The sequence below is a fragment of the Pleurodeles waltl genome, chromosome 1_1, assembly GCF_031143425.1.
Source record: "Pleurodeles waltl isolate 20211129_DDA chromosome 1_1, aPleWal1.hap1.20221129, whole genome shotgun sequence".
Lineage (NCBI taxonomy): Eukaryota > Metazoa > Chordata > Amphibia > Caudata > Salamandridae > Pleurodeles > Pleurodeles waltl.
In genome coordinates this window covers 826,056,707-826,083,312 of record NC_090436.1, presented here as the reverse complement: position 1 = coordinate 826,083,312, position 26,606 = coordinate 826,056,707, and the positions used below count along the sequence as shown (strand labels likewise).

General features: G+C 42.1%; 1 protein-coding gene across 1 annotated transcript in view; it reads left to right on the top strand.

The window, feature by feature from the left end:
• PTAR1 (protein prenyltransferase alpha subunit repeat containing 1) overlaps nucleotides 1-26,606 on the top strand; it is a 208,060-nt gene that overhangs the window by 86,238 nt on the left and 95,216 nt on the right. The window contains exon 4 of the mRNA XM_069228803.1: nucleotides 132-236. Coding sequence (XP_069084904.1) covers nucleotides 132-236 — 105 coding nt within the window. The remainder of the gene's footprint in view (nucleotides 1-131; nucleotides 237-26,606) is intronic.

Sequence of the window (26,606 nt, the reverse complement as noted above, 5' to 3'; positions counted from 1 at the left end):
CAGAACCCAACACCGAATAGGCTTTGAGACTGTATTTTCTGACATTTAAACGGTTCTCAAATGCACAAGTATTTCACAAATACATGAGGAAATGTATTTTTACCCATTTGTTTTGTTTGTCTCTCACTCAGGAAAGAATTGATACAGTCTGGAACTTTAAACCCAATCAAAGATTTGCATCTTGGAAAATTGGCTCTATCTAAGTTTCCAAAGAGTCCAGAAACATGGATACACAGGTCTGGTTGGTTGTGCTTGAGTTTACATTATTAAATAATTTAAATGTATACTCGTATATGTTTTCCACACTGAAGTTACACACTAAAGATTGAGGTTCTATATTGAAGCTTCCTTACTGGATCTCTTGCTTCATAGAACCTCTAAGTTTTTCCTCTTTAAAGTATAGGGCACCCACCTGTTTCTGAGAGATTGAATGTTTATTGTAGCATGGTGCAAGCACTCTTGTTTTGGTTGAATAGTATCCTGTAGTCATACTGCGCCCATGATCGAAACGTCCATGTACATAACTCAAACATAGTGCAGAAAAACAGAACTGGATCACAGAGCTCCTGACACTAGTTGTGATCAGAATCAGTGTTTAGTAACAACACTATAAACTATCAAAACTGTAACAACCTAAGTTCTACAAAATTTAAAATAGGACTGTCATTCCTGGAGTAGAAGGCTAAGCATTAAATTTTGTGTCTTATGTGTAAAAATGCAAATTTTAGAACACACAAACATCTAACCTGACCATTCAGTTTCTCACAAAGAAGTAAGGGTATAAAGGTTTAACAGTTAAAATTTTAGGGAAAGCGCTCTTTTTCTATGGTTCTTATTCAAGAGAATTCTCTCTGCACACTGCTCTGTCATCAGTCGTGAGAGAACAATAACCTATCTACTGTCTCAGTGAGAGGGTTCACATATATATATATGTTCGATGGCATGTGTAGCTGCAGATACACATGCTGTGCATATCCCGCCATCTAGTATTGGGCTCGGAGTGTTACGAGTTGTTTTTCTTCAAAGAAGTCTTTTTGAGTCACGAGATCGAGGGACTCCTCCCATTTCGGCTCCATTGCGCATGGGCGTCGACTCCATCTTAGATTGTTTTCTTTCCGCCATCCGGTTCGGACGTGTTACTCTTCGCTCCATGTTTCGGTTCGGAAAGTTAGTTAAATCTCGGAAAATTCGCTCTTTTTCTATGGTTCTTATTCAAGAGAATTCTCTCTGCACACTGCTCTGTCATCAGTCGTGAGAGAACAATAACCTATCTACTGTCTCAGAGGATACCTGCGAGGCCTGTCGGGCATTTCGGTCGAAGAAAACGCTACGGGACCGGAGAGCACGAAGGCTTCAAATGGCGTCGGCGCCATCAGGACACCACAACGTAGAGGAAGAGGAGACTTTCTCCATTGCTGACTCGGACGAGCCCGAAACAGAGCAGATGCCGAAAACCGTGAGTAAACCAGCCCTGGCCAAAACTCACGCCAAAATCATGAAGGCCCAGGGGACGCCACCGCCGGCAGGCCATGGCTTAACCCCTAAAATCGGTGACGGTCCATCGGCACCGAAAAAGGGCACACACGTGTCGAAGTCATCCGACTCCGGTCGAGATACCGGCACAGAACATACTCGACACCGAGACCCTGGTTCTGACCAAACTCGACATCGAGATACCGGCACCAAGATAAGTCGGCACCGAGAGATCGGAACACCGAAACCGAAAAAAGTGGCTTCGGAGCCGAAAAGGACTGTAGAAAAGGTTTAGCTACCGAAACATCCAGCTTCGGAGCCGAAAACAAGCTCCTACTCCGTAGAACAAGGTCTTTCAGCACAACTGCAAGGCCATAAATTTGGACAAGAGCTAGAAGCAGGGGAGCCAGATTATACACAAAGAAGGCTCCATATTCAAAAGGATACAGGGAAAATAAGAACACTCCCTCCTATAAGGATGAAAAGGAAACTTGCTTTTCAAGACAAAGAAAAACAACCACAAGCAAAAGTGGCAAAAGCAGTAACTCCACCTCGCTCTTCGCCACAACCATCACCACACCACTCACCGCAACTGTCACCAATTGCAACACCCCCTATGATGCAATCTCCAACTCACACAGGGATGAGCCAGGATGACCCAGATACATGGGATCTCTATGATGCTCCTGTATCAGACAATAGTCCAGACTGCTACCCAGCAACCACCTGAAGACAGTACTGCCTACACGCAAGTGATATCCAGAGCAGCGGCTTTTCACAATGTGGCACTGCACGCTGAACCCATTGAGGACGACTTTTTATTTAATACTTTGTCGTCGACACACACTCAGTACCAAAGTCTCCCAATGTTACCAGGGATGTTGAAACACGCGAAACAAGTATTTCAAGAACCCGTCAAAGGCAGAGCCATCACACCTAGGGTGGAGAAAAAGTACAAGCCTCCCCCTACAGACCCCGTGTACATCACACAACAACTGACACCTGACTCAGTAGTAGTGGGCGCAGCACATAAATGGGCTAATTCACACACCTCTGGAGATGCACCACCACCCGACAAAGAAAGTCGAAAGTTTGATGCAGCGGGAAAGAGAGTTGCGGCCAATCAATGGCGCAGTGCCAATTCCCAAGCTTTATTGTCAAGATAGGACAGAGCGCATTGGGATGAAATGCAGCACTTTATAGAACATCTGCCCAAGGAGTTCCAAAAGCGTGCACAACAAGTGGTGGAAGAGGGCCAAAGTATCTCGAACAACCAGATACGATCGGCAATGGATGCAGCGGACACAGCCGCAAGAACTATGAATACAGCATGGCTACGCACCTCCGGGTTTAAGCCAGAGATCCAACAGGCCTTGCTCAATATGCCCTTTAATGGACAACAGTTGTTTGGGCCGGAAGTGGACACAGCTATAGAGAAGCTGAAGAAGGACACTGATACGGCCAAAGCCATGGGCGCGCTCTACTCCCCACAGAGCAGAGGCACATTTAGGAAGGCACAATTTAGAGGGGGGGGGGGTTTCGTTCCCAAAGCACAGAACCTTCAACCTCACAAACCAGACCCACATACCAGGGCCAAAATCAAAAAGGAGGCTTTCGGGGACAATACAGAGGCGGACAGTTCCCTAAAACTAGGGGAAAGTTCCAAAGCCCAAAGACCCCTCAAACTAAACAGTGACTTCAGTGTCACAAATCCCCAACACATAACACCAGTGGGGGGCAGACTCACAGATTATTACCAGAATTGGGAGGAAATAACAACAGACTCGTGGGTTCTAGCCATTATCCAACATGGTTATTGCATAGAATTCCTACAATTACCACCAAATGTGCCTCCAAGAACACACAACATGTCCAAACAGCACTTAGATCTATTACAAATAGAAGTCCAAGCGTTGTTGCAAAAAGACGCAATAGAACTAGTACCCAACCATCAGAAAGGAACAGGTGTTTGTTCCCTGTATTTTCTAATACCCAAAAAGGACAAAACTCCGAGACCCATCTTAGATCTCAGAACACTAAATCTTTACATCAAATCAGATCACTTTCACATGGTGACACTTCAAGACGTAATCCCCTTGCTCAAACAACAAGACTACATGTCAACTTTAGCTCTCAAGGATGCGTACTTCCATATACCCATACATCCTTCACACAGCAAATACTTAAGGTTTGTAATCCAAGGAGTACATTACCAGTTCAAAGTGTTACCATTCGGGATAACAACAGCACCAAGGGTATTTACAAAATGCCTTGCAGTAGTAGCTGCACATATCAGAAGACAGCACATACACGTATTCCTGTATCTAGACGATTGGTTAATCAAAACCAACACTCAAGAACAGTGTCTTCAATACACAAAATACGTCATAGAAACCCTTCACAAACTAGGTTTCTCAATAAACTACCAAAAATCACACCTACAGCCGTGTCAAATACAACAATACTTAGGAGCAACAATCAACACAAAAAAAGGGATTGCCACTCCAAGTCCACAAAGGGTACAAGCATTCCAAAACGTAATACAAAGCATGCACCCAAACCAGAAGTATCAGGTAAAATTAGTGATGAAACTACTAGGCATGATTTCTTCATGCATAGCCATTGTCCCAAACGCAAGATTACACATGCGGCCCTTACAACAGTGCCTAGCAACACAATGGACACAAGCACAGGGTCAACCTCAAGATCTAGTGTTGATAGACCGCCAAACACACACCTCGCTACAATGGTGGAATCATGTAAATTTAAATCAAGGGCAGCCTTTCCAGAACCCAGTGCCTCAATACGTGATCACAACAGATGCTTCCTTGGTAGGTTGGGGAGCACACCTCAACCAACACAGCATCCAGGGACAATGGGACACACAGCAGAAACAACTTCATATAAATCAGCTAGAACTACTAGCAGTGTTTCTAGCGTTGAAAGCATTTCAACCGCTAATAGCCCACAAACACATTCTTGTCAAAACAGACAACATGACAACAATGTAATACTTAAACAAACAGGGAGGCACACACTCATCACAATTGTGTCTCTTAGCACAGAAGATTTGGCATTGGGCGATTCACAATCACATTCGCCTAATAGCGCAATACATCCCAGGAATTCAAAACCAGTTGGCCGACAATCTCAGTCGAGATCACCAACAGATCCACGAATGGGAGATTCATCCCCAGATACTACAAACCTACTTCCAAAACTGGGGAACACCGCAAATAGACCTATTCGCAACAAAAGAAAACGCAAAATGCCAAAACTTCGCATCCAGGTACCCACAGCCTCACTCCAAGGGCAATGCGTTATGGATGAGTTGGTCAGGGATATTTGCTTACGCTTTTCCCCCTCTCCTTCCGTATCTAGTAAACAAATTGATTCAAAACAAACTCAAACTAATATTAATAACACCAACTTGGGCATGACAACCTTGGTACACAACACTACTAGACCTGTCCGTAGTGCCTCATATCAAACTACCAAACAGACCAGATCTGTTAACTCAACACAAACAGCAGATCAGACACCCGAATCCAGCATCGCTCAATCTAACGATCTGGCTCCTGAAGTCTTAGAATTCGGACACCTAGACCTTACACAAGAATGTATGAAGGTCATCAAACAGGCTAGAAAACCTACTACAAGACATTGCTATGCAAATAAATGGAAACAATTTGTTTATTACTGTCATAATAATCAAATTCAACCATTACACGCGTCCGCTAAAGACATTGTAAGCTACTTACTACACTTACAAAAATCTAAGTTCGCTTTTTCATCCATTGAAATACATCTCACAGCAATTTCTGCTTATCTGCAAATTACACATTCAACTTCACTATTTAGAATCCCAGTCATAAAAGCATTTATGGAGGGTCTAAAAAGGATCATTCCACCAAGAACACCACCAGTTCCTTCGTGGAACCTCAATATTGTATTAACGCGACTCATGGGTCCACCATTCGAACCCATGCACTCTTGTGAAATGCAATACTTAACTTGGAAAGTAGCCTTCCTAATAGCTATCACATCTCTCAGAAGAGTAAGTGAAATACAAGCCTTTACCATACAGGAACCCTTTATACAAATACACAAACGTAAAGTGGTTCTACACACAAATCCCACATTCCTGCCAAAAGTTATATCACCATTCCACTTAAACCAAACTGTGGAACTCCCAGTGTTTTTTCCACAACCAGACTCTGTAGCTGAAAGAGCATTACATACATTAGACATAAAAAGAGCTCTAATGTACTACATTGATAGAACCAAACAGTTTTGCAAAACAAAACAATTGTTTGTAGCTTACCAAAAACCTCATACAGGAAATCCAATATCCAAACAAGGCATTGCCAGATGGATAGTTAAATGTATTCAAACCTGTTATGTTAAAGCTAAGAGACAACTGCCTATTACACCAAAGGCACACTCCACTAGAAAGAAAGGCGCCACAATGGCCTTTCTAGGAAATATACCAATGACAGAAATCTGTAAGGCAGCCACATGGTCTACGCCTCATACATTCACTAAACATTACTGCGTGGATGTGTTAACAACACAACAAGCCACAGTAGGACAAGCAATACTAAGAACATTATTTCAGACAACTTCAACTCCTACAGGCTAAACCACCGCTTTTGGGGAGATAACTGCTTACTAGTCTATGCACAGCATGTGTATCTGCAGCTACACATGCCATTGAACGGAAAATGTCACTTACCCAGTGTACATCTGTTTGTGGCATGAGACACTGCAGATTCACATGCGCCCTCCCACCTCCACGGGAGCCCGCAGCCGTTATAAGTTGATTAAAATCAAACTTGTACATTTGTAAATATAACACTTTGTCACATTATGTACATACATACTTACTCCATTGCATGGGCACTATTACTATATACACAACTCCTACCTCACCCTCTGTGGGGAAAACAATCTAAGATGGAGTCGACGCCCATGCGCAATGGAGCCGAAATGGGAGGAGTCCCTCGATCTCGTGACTCGAAAAGACTTCTTCGAAGAAAAACAACTCGTAACACTCAGAGCCCAACACTAGATGGCAGGATATGCACAGCATGTGAATCTGCAGCGTCTCATGCCACGAACAGATGTACACTGGGTAAGTGACATTTTCCATACATATATACATACATACATACATACATACATAGATAGATAGATACATATATACACACACCCACAACTTCAAATGGCGGTGCCTCCCCACACCAAAAATCTTTTGCATTCTCTGCTGGCTGGTAAACGTATCATTTCACAAAATTTAGTGTTAATCTCATTTTCTGAATTACACAAAAATTGTCAAACACAATCGGTGTATTGCCTGAACATTTCATAAGGAAGCTGATAGTTACTCAAGTGAGAACATGATCAGCTTGTGTGTCACTAAAATGCCTCAACAATAACAAAGCTTTGCATACGTTACTGCAACACAATTGACCTTAACATAATACAGCTTTTGTCATAATTTTTAAACCATATATCAAATTATCAATAGTATCCCAATTGTGCCGAAGTGGTCAAACCATACTTCTTGCTCAACATCTTACTGTCTCAATAGTTCTGCATTATTAGATATAACAGCTCCTTTAGGTCTCCAATTTCTCTGATCCAGCCCTGCAAAGATAGTTAAAACAATGTCAAGACTAGTACATTTACGGTTTTCAAGAAAGCAGAGATTCAACCATCATTCTTGTGTTATTCATGTATATGCAGTTCTTCACTGCAATTCAACCCATTAGGCTCTTTTGTATCAAACACTATTGTGTACCTGGATTCTAGGGTCCGCAATTTTTGTTTTCTGTTGCCTCCTCTCACATCCTTGGCAACACCATCAATCACACTGTATTTCAAGTTGTTCACCTTCCCTGCATGTACCTCCCTGATATGTTGCGCTCCAGGATAGGTAATATCATTGCTTTGTACTGCCCTCAGATGTTGTAATATCCTTTTATGAACTTGCAATATAGTGCTTCCTATGTACATTTTAGGACAACTGACCTTCAACATATACACAACAAAATCACTCTTGCAATTATATTGACCCTTTATCCTGTGTGCTACTCTCCCTCCAGTCTACACCCACTTGATATTCTCACCATTTTTGCATGCTTTGCATTTTGCACATTTTACAAATCCATCTCTTTGCTGCAGCCACATACTGTTGTTCTGTTTTCTGTCTCACATCACTTCTCACCAACTTATCTCATGGATTTACCTCTACGGAATGTTATGTGAGAGTGTCTACTCATGTCTTCTCCTATCACAGGATCACTTCTAAGTGAGTGTGGATGTCTTTATAAGGCTCCCCTTACTCTTAGGTGTCCACTGCTACGGAATGTTATGAATCTGTGTTGTGATTTGTTGATAGATCTACTGCTTTTTCCATTGACTACAGTACTCTTTCTAGTTCTTGCATCTTCCTTACTACACGCTTCACTCAACACTGTCCCCTTATAGTATCTCTTGCTCAATCGTAACATATCACTCTTAGCCTCTTCAAAGTTCTTTTCTGCACTACAAATCCGTTTGGCTCTTAACAGCACGCCATAAGCAATATTGTTGATAAGCGATTTCGTAAGACAGCTTGTGGCGTGGAGAATGCTGTCACCTGCACTTGGTTTCCTGTAAATTGTTGTTTCTAATTTCTTGTTCTCTATTCTGATTTTCACATCCAGGAATTCAATTTCTTCCTCACTGATATTACTGGAGAAACGTAAATTCAAATCATTCACATTAATACTCTTTTCAAATACTTCAGCACTCTCACTACTGCCTTTCCAGATGACAAAAATGTAATCTATAAAACGCAGCCAGAGCATGATGTGTGCATTCCACATATCCAGCGGAGGACTGTTGAGGACCTGCTCCTCCCACCAGCCCATATGTAACTTAGCATAACTGCGAGGTGAAGCAGTGCCCCACCGCTGTACCTCATTGTTGCTCATGCACCTCATTGTTGAGAAAAAAATATTGTGCCTAAGGCACCACTCCATCATATTTAAGAGCATTTTGCTGTGTCTATAGTATCTTACAGGTCTTATTCTTAAGAAGTACTCTGTAGCTCTCAGTCCATCTGTATGATGGATACGCGTGCATAAGGATGCTACATCTAATGTCATGAGTAGCATACCTTCCTCCCAACTCACATCAAAAATCCTCTTAAGTAAATCTGTAGTGTCTTTCACTTAAGAAGGTAAAATTTGTACCAAAAGTTTGAGAAAATGGTCACTGTAGCTGAAAGTGTTCTCAACCAACCCCTCCTGCGCAGCTATTATGGGTCTCTCTGGCGTTTTTTAGCCATCTTTATGTATTTTGAGGATTTAAATAAAATAAAAAAACTGGTAATCTGGGACAGTTTTTAAATAACTGAATTCTTCCCTTCTGATTAAGCCTTGTTCTTTCCACCCTTGCAAAGCCTTTCAAAAATCTGTTTTTACTTTACCAAAATATTCCATGTCCACCTTTTTATAACATTTCTCGTTATTTAGTGCTTGTACGCTTCAGACATGTATTCTTCAAGGGACCAAATAACTATATTACCTCTCTTGTCTGAATTTCTTACTACCACTTCAGCATTTGTCATTATTTTTGTCATGGTCTTTCTGTATTCATTACCTCTCACTCGTTTCTTACTCTGTTCTTATTCTTTAAGATTTTTTTAATGCCTTTATCGTTACTTCCACAAATTGATCTATCATGTTTTCACAACTATCTGGTATTGTTCTCGATTTGAGTTTCAACATTGAACTCCCCCCCACCCCCCCCCCTTCATCAGTCATTATACCTTCTCTTTCAACTACTTTTCCTCCTCAGTTTCCTCTGTGGCATCACCTTCCAATTCCCCCAATTCTTTTATTAGAGGAACATCCTCAATCAATAGATAGCTCTGCTCAGCAACACTGCCTACCAAAGTTTTCTTCCTGCTATTTTCATGAATCTTTTCCAGTTTAAATTTTCTTGCAAACAAAAACAAATCTACCCTAATCTGTACATAATCAAATTTGCTGTCCTCGCAATAAGACGCAATAACCCAAAGACAGGTTTTCCAAATCTTTCTCACTTAATCAAATGTTGGACAGATTCAATGCCATATTTTCATCCATCAATATATTTTATTGCTCCTGGTCTTATTCTCTTAGTTTCCCTGTATGATTATTTTTCTTTTACCTCCTCTTCTTTTCTTGCTCAGCCACTTCCTCTTGATCTTCTATTGCTTCTCCAATGTCTGTGATTGGTCCTCCAGTCCCTCCTTAAAAAATCAAATTCTTCTTGTAGAGTAGTATATACATTAATTCTGGTACACTCATCCATATCTGTATCCAAACTCTCACTTACTTCGTGCTCTTTCACCTGTTGCATGTTTCAATCTCTCTGTATTCATGCCACTCATCTTTTGTTTCCTTAGGCTGTCAAACTTTCTAGCAAAAGTATAGATTTGTCCTGTCTTGTAATGAACCTTGTCCCTTTTAAATTTGTGTGCCTTTTTCTGTGTGATTTTTTTTTTTTTTCTTCAATCTCTCCCCTATTGTTTTCTGGAGAGATTCAGCTAATAACTTATCATTCTGTTCCACAGTTTTCTGCTCAAGTTCATTAGTCTGCAACATAAGCTTTTCCCTATACTTCTGTGCGCTTTTTATTAATAGTATCCTTCCTGCCAAACTTTCCACATTGTGCGCTGCCCACTCCTTTAAAATATCTGGATTGTGATCTTCATACGTTGGTATAATTAAAATTTACAGCCTTCTTAGGACACTCCAATGTCCTGGTACCTCTGTAATGACTCCCGCCCCCACCACTTATTCAATTCTCATTTCCTTAATACTTCTAATCTTCTAAACAATTCACACAATTCCCTGTACTTCATTTATGAGCCATAGTCTCTCGACTTCACATGCTATTTGGTCTTTCTGAAAAAAAAATCTGCTTCCTTTCAGCAGAGTCCCCCATCAGTTTGGCTGCCATCATGTGAGTTCACAAAAAGAAATGTATACTGCTCAAACTTGATGCAATTGGCACACCACTGCACTTGCCATGTGCAGCCCTCATCAGAGCTAACTAACAGAGCTTTGAAATACTCACTTTCCCAGAGACAGCAACCGCTTACCGAGAGACAGCATCCTCCCTTTGCAGGTGTCCTCCGACTCCTCTGGCTTTTTTCCTTTTCTCCAGAAAGTCGATATCCTCTGTACCTCGATCCAGGGGTGGGGTGGCTTGAATACTAATAACTTCAAACGGTGGTGCCTCCCCACACCAAACCGCCAGCGGTGCCCGCGTGAACATGTGCCACTCCATCCAATATTATCACTCCTTCTCCTCATCCAAAGAAAATGGGCAGTAAATGGAGCGGGTGCAAATAGTTAATTTTGCAAATTCAAATAAGCTTTATTTCGGTAACTAGTACCATAAAAGCACAGAACATAAACATTAAGATACCCCATTTCGTATACATAAAAATAGATTAAAACGAAAATAAAACCCATACAATAATAAATACCACTGGGCCCAGGTCCTAAGACATGAGGCTTGCGCACAGAAAATTCTAGCACCATACACATAAAGCTAAAATATTAAAAGTTATAAGTCCGTGGCAAGCATAACATTTTTTCAGAGGTGAACGCCTAGTACAGTACTAGAGGAAAAAGCAGCAAGCACTTTCCCAGATAACTTACTAAATCAATTACAAAGTTCCACAGTTTAGGCCACGATTCCACATAAGCAGTGCTCAGCTTCTTTGGATCCACAAGGGATATGGTTATTATGTAACCAATAGCTGCATCATCACCCTTTTTGAGATTAAACAGAAGGTCATGATTTCGTGACAAAAGCCACAAAAACTAAAACCATATCCCACTCCCAAGAACCTTCTCTGTAAAAATACACAACAGCACAGTGGTATTATGAATACACACACTATTTAACAATTAATTTCACGGTAATGGGCTAAACCACGTTTATCATCGTAAAGAGCACGCTAAAATTACATGAAGCTATACATACAAGGCAGTGTTCACATAAGGTGAAGATAGCCTTTGCTCTGTTGGTCCATATAGCTCCAAGACATAGTGGGTGTCTGACCTAAGAATTTGATGACCTATAACGTTCCTGTGCACGGTACAACACACAGGAATGTGTTTCAGCACTTACTGCCTTTCTCAACCCGTTCAGCCCCATTTTCTCATGACTTTTAACCCCACATATGACTTTAGTTTCGCCATACAGTGTTTCTTTAAAAAAGATTTTTTTTTTTGTTGCAATCTCTGCTTGCTGGTAAACATATTATTTCACAAAATTAATAGTCCATCTCATTTTCTGAAAATATCAATCAGTGCTACTCAACTAATTGCCCAAAAATCACCAAACCAGATCAGTGTAATGCCTGAATATTTCACAATGAAACTGATAGTTAGACAAGAGAGAACACAATCAGTTTGTCATTCACTAAAATGCCTCATCACAAACAAAGCTCTTCGTAATTTGTAGGTATATGCATTTCTTCACTGCAATTAAACCCATTGGGCTCTTTTGTATCAAACAATGGAGAAGGAGTGATAGTAAATATATATATTTATATATCTCCTATTGTGATGTGATTTCATCGGGCAAATGGAAAGGTGGCACCAGGTGTGCTTTTCACAAATATTACACCAATTTCTGTGTATGATACAGATCTGCACCATTTGGCAACTGAATCAACCTATTAGAATTGATTGAGTTCCAGTTTAAGCATTTACCACACCCCCAGAGGTCTTTTGCCAGTGTCTTACCAACTTCCTAACCAAACAGGCAAGCCTTGACTGTCTGAAGCTAGCCATGAGTTAGAACTTTTAATATCCAAGGGTAGAACTTTCTACAGCAGTGGGGTCTGTTCAGAAAAAAAGCAAGATTATATCTGGCTGAGAAACCTATGGAGAACTAAAGTGCTGAAGTGCCAACCCATCAAGACATCTGCAGACTGGGCATTTATATGTCCAACTTAAAACCTTGAGGATGATGTGGTTGGAGACTGGCAACCAGTGCAAAAGTCTAAAGACCAAACATGATCACACAGCGGCCTTCTTGTTTTCTTGCAGCCTATTGGAAAGTTCTTTGGTATGGCTGATGCTAAAGGCATTACATTAGTTGATATTTGCATTGATCATAGCAGCCACTGCTCACTATGCGGGAAGTAGCTGCATGGTCCTTACTCCCAGCAACACTTTTAGATTTTCTCTTATCTATGTTGACCCTACCACAAACTTGTAGGATATACATTTAAAAAAAAACAAGATCTTAGAGAGGAATGGCCCAGCTCTGCCTGTCTCAGAGTTGCCTTTCTTGATCTAGTCTTCACCCGGGTACAGCCCAGGTGCATCTCTCACTGCAAGAAGTTTGCAGTTCTTGTTCAAAGAGCAATGGAGAAAGTTCTTATAAGGCACCAACATATCTAAGAGTTTAAAAAAAGACCCTTCTTTCTTGAGGGTAGATTCTGACTCATACTTGGAAATTGTAGGGTCAGTTTGGAGAAATTGAGAAACTTTCTTTCTCTAGTGAGACCTACTTTTTCATTGACATATGTGATGAAACATACTGTGTGAAACTGAAACCAGAAACCTTGGCTGTGGTTGGGCTATAGAGAAAAAAACATATCAAAGGTCTCCTAGGTCTCAGCAAAAGTGCTGCTATCAGAGGGCTCAAACACTTAAGTGGCAGCAGCAGCAACCTCAAATGAGGTAATCACTTAATCTGTAACTTACAAAAGTCACCTGCAACAGGGAAGACCCCTGCACCAGGGAGACATTGATTCTCCTTTTCCACATCTGCTGTCAGCCACTCTATTAGGGAGTGAAGCATCTTCATTCACGTTGCAGAGTGGCACAAAACAGTAAAAGGCAAATGGATGCTAATTACAGTGCAAAGCAGCTATGGTTTGTGGTTCAGACGCAACTTACTGCCATTGCATCTAAAAAGGCATCCCTGTACCAACAAGACTGTTTTCAAACAGAAATCGGCATCTTGCTGCAGAAACCACTGTTGAACCATTTCCTTAATGGCAAAAAGGCAATGGGAAGTTTTCTTGTTACATTGTTGTGTAAAAGAACGCTCTGAAACAGGTCGTCAGATCCTTCCAATGTCTAATACTGCCAACAGATGTTTTTGATGCATATTTCCTTGTGCATATTCCCCAGCTTAAGGAAATTCCAGGGAGCCAGATTGGATCCAGAATGTTTTTCTTCTAAGGTAGCTCTACATTCCCATCAGAAGATGCCGTATGACGCAAATATTGTTTCTGCTCCTTCCACCCATGAAGTGACGATAACGGCCTATATTGGGCGCCACCTAGTGTGTTTACGTCACCTCCTGTTTCTCCATGCCTTACCGGCTCTGGTCCAGAGCTCTTCAGTTTTAACAAATTCTTTAAATTTTCAAAAATGCTTGTTCAGTAGATTAGGTCAAAAGTCACCAGCAAAGCTTGTCGACAATGTGCCACAAACTGATATCCCTATACAACCCTTCCAACATCTCCATGTGATTTCTGTGCCTTCACCAAAAGCCCAGCAGGAAGTGGGATGCCAAGTTGTTTCCGGCCAGGGCTTATTAGGAGACCTGAAAATTGTCTCTTTTACTGCTCTCACATGGTGGACAGCAGTCCCTCTCATAAGAAGCACAAAAGACACCATTGAAAGGACAAGTCCTCTTTTTCTTCATCTAGGAAACTGTCCCACTCCTGGAATCGTTTGGATGCTTTAGTGGCACCTTGCAGCACTCCAGGGTCGTCCCTTTCCTCGTCAGAGCCAAGAAACTTTACGTGGTTCTTCGGGCTCGGCCTACTAATCTGCTGTAGGTTGAGGCTTTTCAGTAGGCCATAGTGGGCCTTTTCAGGGAGGCCTTACTCCCTCTGGCCCTCTCTGTCTCCTAAGGGCAGACTAGACCCTTTGGGCCCAGTGATTCCAGCAACTCTGGCCTGATACCACCTGACTCCAGGTGGTCATTCTGAGTTTGGCGAGAGGCGGAGGCTGCTCGCCAAACTCAACCCGCCACCTGACCACTAGTGCCACTAGGACACCGCCGGCCCTGTTACAAGTTCACCGCAGGGCCGGCGAGTGGGCGGAAACAGTGTTTCCACCCGCCGGCCAGGCGGTGAAGAGGGCCCTAACATTGACACCGGCTTAGAATCGAGCCGGCACCAATGTGGCGGTGCAGCAGCACCTGTTGTGCATTTCACTGCCCATAATTCGGGCAGTAAAATGTGCGATGGGGCTGTGAAGGGGCCCCCAGGGAGCCCCGGGCACCCCCATTCCGCCAGCTTTTTCACAGCAGTGTAAACTACCATGGAAAGGCTGGCGGAATGGAACTCATAATCCGGAGGGCAGCGCTGCCCTGGCGGATTACAACCGCCGGGTCCGCTAGGCTGCAGGCTGTTTGCAGCCTGGCGGTGTCAGCGGTTTGACCGGGGCGGCTCAGCATCGGTCAGAATGTGGCTGTTCAGACCGTCACTACAGCAGCGGTCCGACAGCCACCCCGATTCTGGCAGTCTTAAGACCGCCAGACTCGGAATGACCCCCTCAGTGCCTTCACAGGCTACAGTGAGTTCTCTGCACCACTTCTACTGAAGCCACTTCTATTCAAGGTGGTACCTCATTTCATAACGCCACTTTCTGGTACTTTGAAAAAGATCATAGCTTCCTTTAGGGAGCAGTCTCTTGCTGAGGCCAAAGACAGTACATTTTGAAGAACTGTTTGCTTCTCTGATATGGTTTCCTTCGCCAAAGTTCCAGTGGCCAGAGGAGGGAGTTTTAAAAGCTGATAACCTCCTGCCCCTTTTTTTATACTGATGCTGGGCTCAAGGGTTCCAAATGCCAGTGGCCTTGTACTTGGACCCTGCATCACAGGAAGTTTGCTCCTTCACAGACATTGTACATAAAGCATCAAATGTGCTAGAACTGCCCCTTCTTGTTGTTGAGCCCAGCTAAAACATTTTCATTGGGACAACTGTTCTTTGTCTCGGCAGTTCATAGACACGTTGCCCACCGTCATAGGCTTGCACCTTGTGACTTAATTTTATTTCTACTCACCCTTCTCTAGAAGGCCTTGTGGTTCAAGCATCTTTGGTCAAACTGAACATCAAAAATCTTTCCTACTGCTCCTCCAGATTTGGAGTCCAAGTGTCTTCAGTCTATGAGGTGCAAAGTATTTCCCATAGGCACTCTGACCTTGTGCACAGTCAATGACACACACCTTCTTATTCTCCCCTTTTCGCAAATGGCAAAACTACCTGTCATCAGTTTCCTTAAACATCCAAAGGATCTGTTCTCTAAACTTTTTAGAGGCAGACAGCTGTTCCAAACAAGTTTAGAAATGCAGACTAGACTCAGCTGGCACCATTGCCTGTTCTGTGGGGCAGCAGTGACCTTGTGCAGGCATGCTTAGATGTGCTTGGCGGGATTTTCCCTTGATGTCCGACTGCATTGACGGTTATGCCATTTGATAGCGAGAAGCTGTTTGGCAAAAAGCAAACTACTCCATGGATCCGTTTAAGAACAGTTGTGCCGAAGGACTGGCATCTCCAACAAAACATTTTTGTTTTATTTCAAAATATGAAGAGCCTAACTTTCAAGCAGGAACAACAATTTTATAATTATGCTGATGCTAATTACATTTTCCACTTCTTTGGCAGTAGGCGAGGGTCCAAAGTTTGTAGCAGCAGAAGAAGCTCCAGTCCCGCTCCCCTCCTTCTACTGACTCTACTGCAGCCAAACTGCTCTAGTTTGTTCACTTTATACCATCAGTTTCTGATTAAGGAAAACGTTTCCCTCTTGCTGACCCAGTGGGAATCTGTCACCATGGACTGCTGAGTACTTCCTCTCATCCTAAGATGCCACTCTGGAACATCTACTAACTACCAGGATTTGATCCCAGTACCTCAAAGGCAGATTTCCTGTGACACCCCGGACATCTTTGGCAAGGAAGATCGCCTCTGCATCCAAAGACAGGAGAAGGCTTGACTGTGGCTGCACGACGGTCCCGTAGCCCAGAAAATGTGTTGTTGAGCTAATCCGATGACCAGCAATTGGAGGACGTTGACCTGGCACTGAAAACCAGCCTTTGCACAAAAATCACACCTAGGTTTGTGATTATGCATTCAGCTGCAAGGACTCCCTATCACCAGACCAGTGCCCTTTAAAAAAATCCCACCCTGAGCATATAACTGGGACATGTTCAGCCACGGGCTGCCACCATCTCTAAGTTTTGGTCAACACCAGAAAAAGGCTTCATAGCCTGACAAGCGGCCAGCCAAGGGCATCTACTACCCCCATCACATGTTGAACCCCTGCCACTCTGAGGACATCAAACATCAGCTGTCTCGCTCAAAACTGGCACAAAATCTACTGTGGTGCCTGCCCATAGATACAGTTGATGCCAAAGCCATCCTACCAGGAGAACTTCCCTTATATTTCAAAAACACTCCTAGCTGCAGCTCTGTGCTCTTTAGCTGGAGTGCAAGACTCAATTGTGTTTGTTTTTATGATTGCATTGTGTGGGCTAAATTAGAAAGAATCCAAGACATACTGATTTTTATTTTTTAATTAAAAAATTATGGGCATTTTTATCATAATTACTTTTACTAAATATTGCAATATGTGAATTACTGAAATATGCATTTGATAAAAAATATTGATGATTTTCGGAGAAAGATGATTTATCTGATTTTTATCTATTAAAGTGTTAACCCCCTTGATAAAGCAAATAGGCCCACTTTTTAGGTCGTGCATAGCGGATTGCACCGTAAAAGGTTTTGGATCCATACTTGCTGACTTATGAGTACTCCCTCACGAAGTCTCGGGGACAATAGTGTTTTGCCCCGTCACGTGATTCCCACTACTCTTTCTTTATTATTACGTGATAGTCCGTTTGTTAGTTCCTTTTAAATTCAGCTTACTCATTATCTTCCTCCTAATGACTTACAATCATTTTATTTCAGATCGTACATTATCTTGAAGAGTTTTAATTGATTAGGATAAGCCATTTATTCATATTAACACCTTACTTATACTTTGGTACGTTTTTCTTTATTCAGACACACTTGCGCATGCTTAGTTTAGCACACTCACTCACCAATTTCCTAGGTGTTATGACGCCTTTCTGTTCCCTTTTTCCTAATGACACCCTGTCATTAAGAGTATATTTCTCAACCTTAGTTTCCGTTTCTCATCGCCACATGTCTAGTGGGAGTCTTTATCCTTATTTATAATTCTCAATTTCTACTTCGTTTCACGTGCACATCACATTTTTGGTGATATTTATAATAATAACAATTTTATCACTTGTGCTAGACAGTAATCACGGTTTTCTCTCTGTGGCTCTGTCTGGTAATGTCACTTGATGATTTTAGACACTCACGCGGTACTGGTGAAGGACTTGGCCACGATTTTGGTGCCAGGTATTCATTTTCCATAATCATGTATAACTACAGATTATGACCAAGCTCAATATTATGTTTCTTACAGCCCTGAGGAAGTCACTGAGATTAATTTCTCAGAGACGAAACACGTGTTGGATGTTGTTGTGATGACCACATATGGAATCTTTCTGATGTGATGAACCTGTATGAAAACCTCGCACAAGAATAAAGACACTGAACTTTAACTCTGTTTGGATTATATATTGATTCTCTGGAGACCAAGAAACTAACTGCACAGACTCTTATCTTATTTCATACGAGTGCCCTGGCTTTTTGAATCAATCATCGGTATTGTTTTGATTGCGTTTCCATCTAGCATCAAACCGGTAGTACAGTTGGAGTCTAAATTTCGCCCTTCATGGCACGTGTGCCCGACTCTGGCCTACTCAGGCCTACCGCGTGGAAAGCCTGATGGATCGGACTCCATTTTGATTCTGCCCTCGGTGCCACGCGCAGTACCCATATACAGACCAACACCTGGTTTGTAATTTGTGCCTTTCTCCGGACCATCGAGAAGAAGATTGCGAAGCCTGTCGATCGTTTCGATCGAAGAAGACCTTGAGAGATCGCAGGGCCCGAAGAGTAGAAATGGCGTTGAAAAGCACTGAACATCTCGACATTATGGAGGAAGAGCAGGCGCAGACAGCAGTCTCTATCCGAGACACCGACTCCGAACAAGATTCGGAAGATGATAGACCCATCATGGCTGGCCAGCATGTGAGTATGTCTGCCCCTATGCCCACAAATAAAAAACAACTGAAGGTCTTGGGTACACCACTGCAGAAAGGCCATGGTTTTACCCCAAAAAAGACTGTCGGCGACCAACCATCCAGATCGGCGCCGAAAAAGGCCACGCCTCCGTCCACTTCGGAGTCGAGCAAGTTAGTTAAAACTTCCACCTTGGACTCCAATAAGCAAACTCACTCTTCGGAGTCGGAAATTCTACGCCCTGCTTCGGAGCAGAAACAACCGACTTTGTTTTCGGGACCGAAAAAGATACAAACCTTGGAGCCGAAAAAGTCCTCATACATAGAGGAGTAATGACTTTCGAGTAGACTTAAGCAAATCTCGAAGCCGATCCAAGAATCTCACAAAGCTTCTGAAGAAGAGACTGAGATTGAGCCAATATTAGAGGTTATGGATGAAAGGCAATCAAGAATCCATATACACAAAGAGACTGGTTGATTCCTAATCGCACCTCCTTTAAAAACTAAAAGAAAGCTAGCCTTTCAAGAGGAGTTAGACTCTGCTCAACCACCAGCAAAGGTTCAGAAACAAAAGGAGAAACCAGCACCTCTCCCTACTTCTCCTCCTCACTCTCCACAGCTTTCTTTTTCACCTCACAGTAGTCCACCACCATTGCCTTCTCCAGCACATTCTTTATACTTGCATGGAGATACAGTAGACCCATGGGATCTTTACGGCCCTGATCCTATTCCAGATAATGATCCTGATCTATACTCCTCCAAACCTTCTCCACCAGAAGACACTACTTCCTACACTCAAGTAGTCTCTAGGGAAGCTGCTTATCATGGGGTGCTTATGCACTCTGAACCCCTGGAAGAAGACTTTTTATTCAACACCCTCTCTTCCACTCACTCTGGATACCAGTGTCTCCCAATGTTGCCTGGAATAGTAAAACATGCTGAGCAAATTTTTAGTGAGCCTGTCAGAGCTAGAATCATTACCCCTAGAATCGACAAAAAAATATAAACCTGCACCTACAGACCCGGACTACATCACACATCAGGTTCCTCTGGACTCAGTAGTAGTTAGCGCGGCTAGAAAAAGAGCTAAAAGCCAGTCATCAGGAGACGCTCCTCCTCCCGATAAAGAGAGTAGAAAGTTTGATGCTGCTGGTAAAAGAGTAGCCACACAAGCAGCAAACCAATGGAGAATTGCCAATTCTCAAGCACTTCTGGCCAGATACGATAGAGCCCTTTGGGATGAGAAGCAAGCAATCATCAAAAAAGGGCACAACAGGTTGTAGAAGAGGGACAGGCTATAAGCAATAACCAGATAAGGTCTGCCCTCGATGCTTCTGATAGAGCCGCAAGGAGTGTCAATACTGCCATTACAATTAGAAGGCATGCATGGCTACGCTCCTGTGGTTTTAAACCAGAAATTCATCAGGCAGTACTTAATATGCCTTTTGATAAGAAACATCTATTTGCCCCTGAAGTAGACACCACTATTCAAAAACTGAGAAAAGACTCTGATACTGCAAAAGCAGTGGGGGCATTATATACCACACTATATAGAGGCTCCTTTTGCAGACCCCAGTTTAGAGGAGGGTTTAAGCCACAATCCTCTGATGCTTCTACCTCCCAGACAAAGCAGGGACAACAAACCCTTTATCAAAGAGGGGGAGTTAGAGGGTCCTGTAGAGGACAAAATTTCAGGAACAGAGCAACTTCCAAGCCTCAAAGCAAGCCACTTCACCATCTAAGCAGTGACTTCCTTCCCACCCCTCCACTCCTCACTTCCCCTGTGGGGGGAAGACTACAGCAATTCCACTCTCATTGGCAAAATATCATCATAGACAATTGGGTATTACAATTATCCGCAAAGCTATTGCCTTGAATTAATCTCCACCCCCCCCGAACATTCCACAAATTGTCCCAAGAACACAACATTCTGTTGCAACTAGAGTTACAATCTCTTCGATTAAAACAAGCAATTGAATTGGTTCCACATTCTCAACAAGGAACAGGAGTACACTCACTATACTTCCTCACCCCCAAAAAAGACGGCACCCTGAGGCCCATCTTCGACCTCAGGACTCTCAATCTATAGATCCTGTCAGAACATTTTCACATGGTAACTCTGCAGGATGTCATTCCACTACTACAAAAACTGCTTTAGACCTCAAAGATGTGTATTTCCACATACCCATCCATCCGTCTCACAGAAAATACCTCAGGTTCGTCATAGCAGAAAAACATTACCAGTTCAAAGTGTTGCCATTCGGCATAATAACAGCTTCAAAAGTGTTTACAAAATGTCTAGCAGTAGTAGCAGCCTACTTAAGAAGACAACACATCCACGTCTTTCCATATCTAGACAATTGGCTAATAAAATCAAGCAATTTTACACAATGCCAACAACACACTCATTAGGTGATCGAAACCCTACATACACTAGGGTTCACTATGTTACCAAAGATCACACCTTCAACCAGCACAAGTATAACTGTACCTAGGTGCTATCCTAAATACTCAAAAAGCCCCTGCTTATCCAAATACACAAAGGATACAAGCTTTCCAAAATCTCATACCACACATACAGCCAAATCAACAATGTACTGTAAGATTTATCATAAAGATTCTAGAAATGATGGCATCTGGCATAGCCATAGTTCCACATGCAAGACTAAACATGAGGCCCTTACAACAGTGCCTCTCACAACAGTGGTCTCAGGCACATGGTCAACTTCAAGATCTAGTGTTGATGGACCACCAAACACATATGTCCCTTCAATGGTGGAATCACAGCAATCTCATGAAGGGGCGGTCATTTCAAGACCCTGTACCTCGGACCATAATCACAACAGACGCATCTATGATAGTTTGGGGAGTCACCTCAACAATCAGACCATTCAAGGGCAACGGGATGCCAAACAAAAACAGCGTCACATAAACCACCTAGAATTATTAGCTGTATTCCTTGCCCTAAAAGTGTTTCAACCTCTTCTCAAACCGAGAACTGTTCTAATAAAAACAGACAACATGACAACCATGTATTACCTGAACAAACAGGGCGGGACTCATTCATCTCAACTGTCCCTACCAGCCCAAACATTATGGAAATGGACAGTTCACAATCACATTCACCTGTTAGTAGAAAACATTCCAGGGATAGACAATCAGCTGGCATATCTCTTAAGCAGAAATCACCAACAAATTCACAAATGGGAGATTCACTCCCAAGTACTTCAAAAGTACTTTCAAAAGTGGGGAACACCAGAAATAGATCTATTCGCAACAAGGGAAAATGCAAAATGCCAAAACTTCGCATCCAGGCACCCACATCCCCTATCCAAGGGCAATGCTCTATGGATCAATTGGTCAGGGATGTTTGCTTACGCCTTTCCCCCTCTCCCACTCCTTCCCTTTCTGGTGAGCAAACTACGTCAAACATCACTCGCCACGATACTTATAGCACCAACATGGGCACGCTAGCATTGGTACATAACACTCTTAGATCTGTCTGTAGTACCTCATTCGAAACTTCCAAACAGACAGGATTTCTTAACACCGAACAAAGGTCAAATCAGGCATCCAAATCCCAATGCTCTCCATCTAGCGATTTGGCTCCTGAAATCATAGAATTTGGTTACCCAAAGTTTCCATCAGAATGTATGGAAGTAATTAAACAAGCACATAAACCTACTACTAGACAATGTTACGCAAACAAGTGGAAACTATTTGTCTACTACTGTCAATCGAAAAACACTGATCCACTTACAGCATCTATACAACATACTGTATGCTATTTACTTCATTTGCAAAAATCTAATTTAGCTTTCTCATCCATCAAGATACACCTTACTGCAGTATCTGCATATTTACAAACTATTCAACATACTTCTCTATTCAGAGTTCCTGTTATTAAAGCCTTCATGGAAGGATTAAAATGCATTATTCCACCTAGAACACCACCTGTTCCATCGTGGAATTGAAATATCGTACTTACCAGACTGATGAGACCACCTTTTGAACCGATGCACATTTTAGGAAAACAGAGCAACTTTTTGTTGCTTTCCAACAACCACATAAAGGCAATCCTATATCAAAACAAAGTTTAGCAAGATGGATTGTTAGATGCATACAAAACATGCTGTATCAAAGCAAAAAGACAACTTTTGATCACTCCTAGAGCACATTCTACAAGAAAGAAAGGTGCGACAATGGCATTTTTATGGAACATACCAATGGTTGTTATATGTAAAGCAGCCACATGGTCAACTCCTCATACATTTACCAAACACTACTGTGTTGATGTTTTTTTCACAGCAACAAGCCGCTGTAGGTCAAGCTGTCTTAAGAACACAATTTCAAACAACTTCAATCCCTACAGGCTAGCCACTGCTTTTTTTGGGAGGACTAACTGCTTTGTAGTCTATGCATAGCATGTGTATCTGCAGCTACACATGCCATGGAACGGAAAATGTCACTTACCCAATGTACATCTGTTCGTGGCATGTTGTGCTGCAGATTCACATGTACCCTCACTCCTCCCCGGAAGCTTGTAATCGTTTAAGTTTAACATTTGTACATATGTATCTACATTTACATTTGCATGGACAACTCTTTGTATTTTTATCACTCCTTCCTTCACCCTTTGCGGGAAAACAATCTAACAATGGAGTCGATGCCCATGCGCACTGTAACCAAGAGGAGGAGTCACTCGATCCCGTGACTCCGAAAATACTTCTTCGAAGAAAAACAACTTGTAACACTCCGAGCCCAACACTAGATGTCGGAAGAGTTCTGCATAGCATGTGAATCCACAGCACTACATGCCACGAACAGATGTATACTGGGTAAGTGACATTTTCCATATATATATATATATATATATATACATATATATATATATATATACACACACACACGTGCACATACATTCACACTTACTCGTAGACACAAGTACATTCATACATTCATAGATGCACCCAAACTCTTGTAAAATATATCCGAATATACAGATATGTATATATATATATATGTGTGTGTGTGTGTGTGTGTGTATACACAAACATTACTACATACATACTTAAATACATCTGTATCTATATAAATACAATTTAATATATATGGATAGGTAATCAGGATGCCAGTGGACCAATATCAATTGGTAGATGCAGGGAATGTAGGCACAACAGCGGCCACATGAAACCCCGTGTACATGTCTGACACACCATCAATCTCTGTTTATTATGCCCTGCTTCCTGTTCGCACGTAGTCCGTGCATGACAGGTGTGAAACCAATATAAAGCAGTAGAAAAAAACATGGAAAGCTGAACACCGGACAAAGGCATATCAGAATGAATTATTACAATTTAGCAACACATGTAACGAGCATAAATTAAGAGTCACAACAATAAAAAATAAAAAAATAAAAAATATACTGGCTAAAGAAACTGTGGAAACATACTTTAAACAAAGGTTAAAGTGACTTTATAGTTAAGTATGGTGATATCTTACTTTCTATTTAAAAAAAAAAAAAAAAAGTAGAGAAATTAACTGAAAACTCAAAGGTTAATGTGACGTTTACAGTTAGGTAAAAATGTCTATTAAAACATACCATTTTAAACAGACAAAACCACTGAATATTCACCAGTTATAATTATCTCAAGTAATTAATTTTGGCCGTAAAGTAACTATTATTTGCCCCTTTGCCATGCAGTGCTAATTACCTGTATACAAATTGAGTATGCAGTTCCTTCAAGTTACCAAGAAATGGGTATAGCAGTAGGTCGGAAAGGCATGAGCAAACAGGTCAGGGGATCTGATAGCTCAGAAGCAAGAGCCTCACACATCTGAATGGATGTCATGCTTCATCATCAGGCATCTCCTTGTTGAGCCAGTGCTGCAATGCCCAACGTGGCCCTTGAGTGGGCTCTTTCCTAGACGTAGTGTGTGTAGATGGTTGCGAATGTAGTATAAAAATTACTTGAGACACCCTGAGGAGTTTTAATATGTAGGACCTCTTGTTATAAGTAAAAACAAAGGGTGGCTCTGTTGGAAACGATCCTATACAGCTCACAGAAACGTCAAAACGTCGGTCAACTAATATCACATCACTCATTAAATGTTGCAGTGATGTCATCAATGAAGTCATAGAACATCTAAAATTACATTGTTGATAACTGTGCATGGTAGGGGAGCGAAATATAGTGACTTTACAGCACAAGTTACAGTTACTTGAGATAGCTACAATTGGTGTATTTCAGTGATTTTGTTAGAGATGCTGTCTACAGCGCTGCACACAGTCCATTTTCTCCCCATGCTCAAGGGCATGATAAAATCTGCCCCAGAGAATTTCATTGAGACTGTCAAAGCTAAATTAGTCTCTGAGAGGGTCCAGAAAAACATGTAAACCCTCTCCCAGCGAGTAAACTTACATTAGGGGGTAGGTTCCATCTGACTCCCTAAAAAAATAAAATTGAAATTGAGGTGAAAAAAAACTGCAATGTTTCTCTACGTTTTACTCTGTAACTTTTTCCTGCAATGTCAGATTTTTTAAAGCAATATACCGTTACATCTGCTGGACTCTTCTGATTGCGGGGATATATAGGGCTTGTAGGTTCATCAATAACTGTAGGTACCCAGAGCCAATAAATGAGCTGCACCCTGCAGTGGGTTTTCATTGTATACCGGGTATACAGCAATTCATTTGCTGAAATAGAAAGAGTAAAAAATAGCTATCAAGAAAACCTTTGTATTTCCAAAATGGGCACAAGATAAGGTGTTGAGGAGCAGTGGTTATTTGCACATCTCTGAATTCCGGGGTAATTCTTGGTAACTTGCCCATACTAGCATGTGAATTACAGGGCATTTCTCAAATAGACGTCTTTTTTTACACACTCTCTTATATTTGGAAGGAAAAAATGTAGAGAAAGACAAGGGGCAATAACACTTGTTTTGCTATTCTATGTTCCCCCAAGCCTCCCGATAAAAATGATACCTCAATTGTGTGGGTAGGCCTAGCGCCCGCGACAGGAAACGCCCCAAAGCGCAACGTGGACACATCCAATTTTTTTAAAGAAAACAGAGGTGTATTTTGCAAAGTGCCTACTTGTAGATTTTGGCCTCTAGCTCAGCCGGCACCTAGGGAAACCTACCAAACCTGTGCATTTTTGAAAACTAGAGACCTAGGGGAATCCAAGATGGGGTGACTTGTGGGGCTCTGACTAGGTTCTGTTACCCAGAATCCTTTGCAAACCTCAAAATGTGGTTAATAAAACACATTTTCCTCACATTTCGGTGACAGAAAGTTCGGGAATCTGAGAGGAGCCACAAATTTCCTTCCACCCAGCGTTCCTTCAAGTCTCCAAATAAAAATGATACCTCACTTGTGTGGGTAGGCCTAGCGCCCGTGACAGGAACGACCCAAAGCGCAACGTGGACACATCCAATTTTTTGAAAGAAAACAGAGGTGTATTTTGCAAAGTGCCTACTTGTAGATTTTGGCCTCTAGCTCAGCCGGCACCTAGGGAAACCTACCAAACCTGTGCATTTATTAAAACTAGAGACCTAGGGGAATCCAAGATGGGGTGACTTGTGGGGCTCTGACCAGGTTCTGTTACCCAGAATCCTTTGCAAACCTCAAAATGTGGCTAAAAAACACATTTTCCTCACATTTCGGTGACAGAAAGTTCTGGAATCTGAGAGGAGCCACAAATTTCCTTCCACCCAGCGTTCCTTCAAGTCTCCAAATAAAAATGACACCTCACTTGTGTGGGTAGGCCTAGCGCCTGCGACAGGAAATGCCCCAAAACACAACGTGGACACATCACAATTTTTGACAGAAGACAGTGCCTACCTTTGGATTTTGGCCTCTAGCTCAGCCGGCACCTGGGGAAACCTAGCAAACCAGTGCCTTTCGATTGGACTCGAGAGCACTCAGCTTTTTACATCAATCATATCCAAGA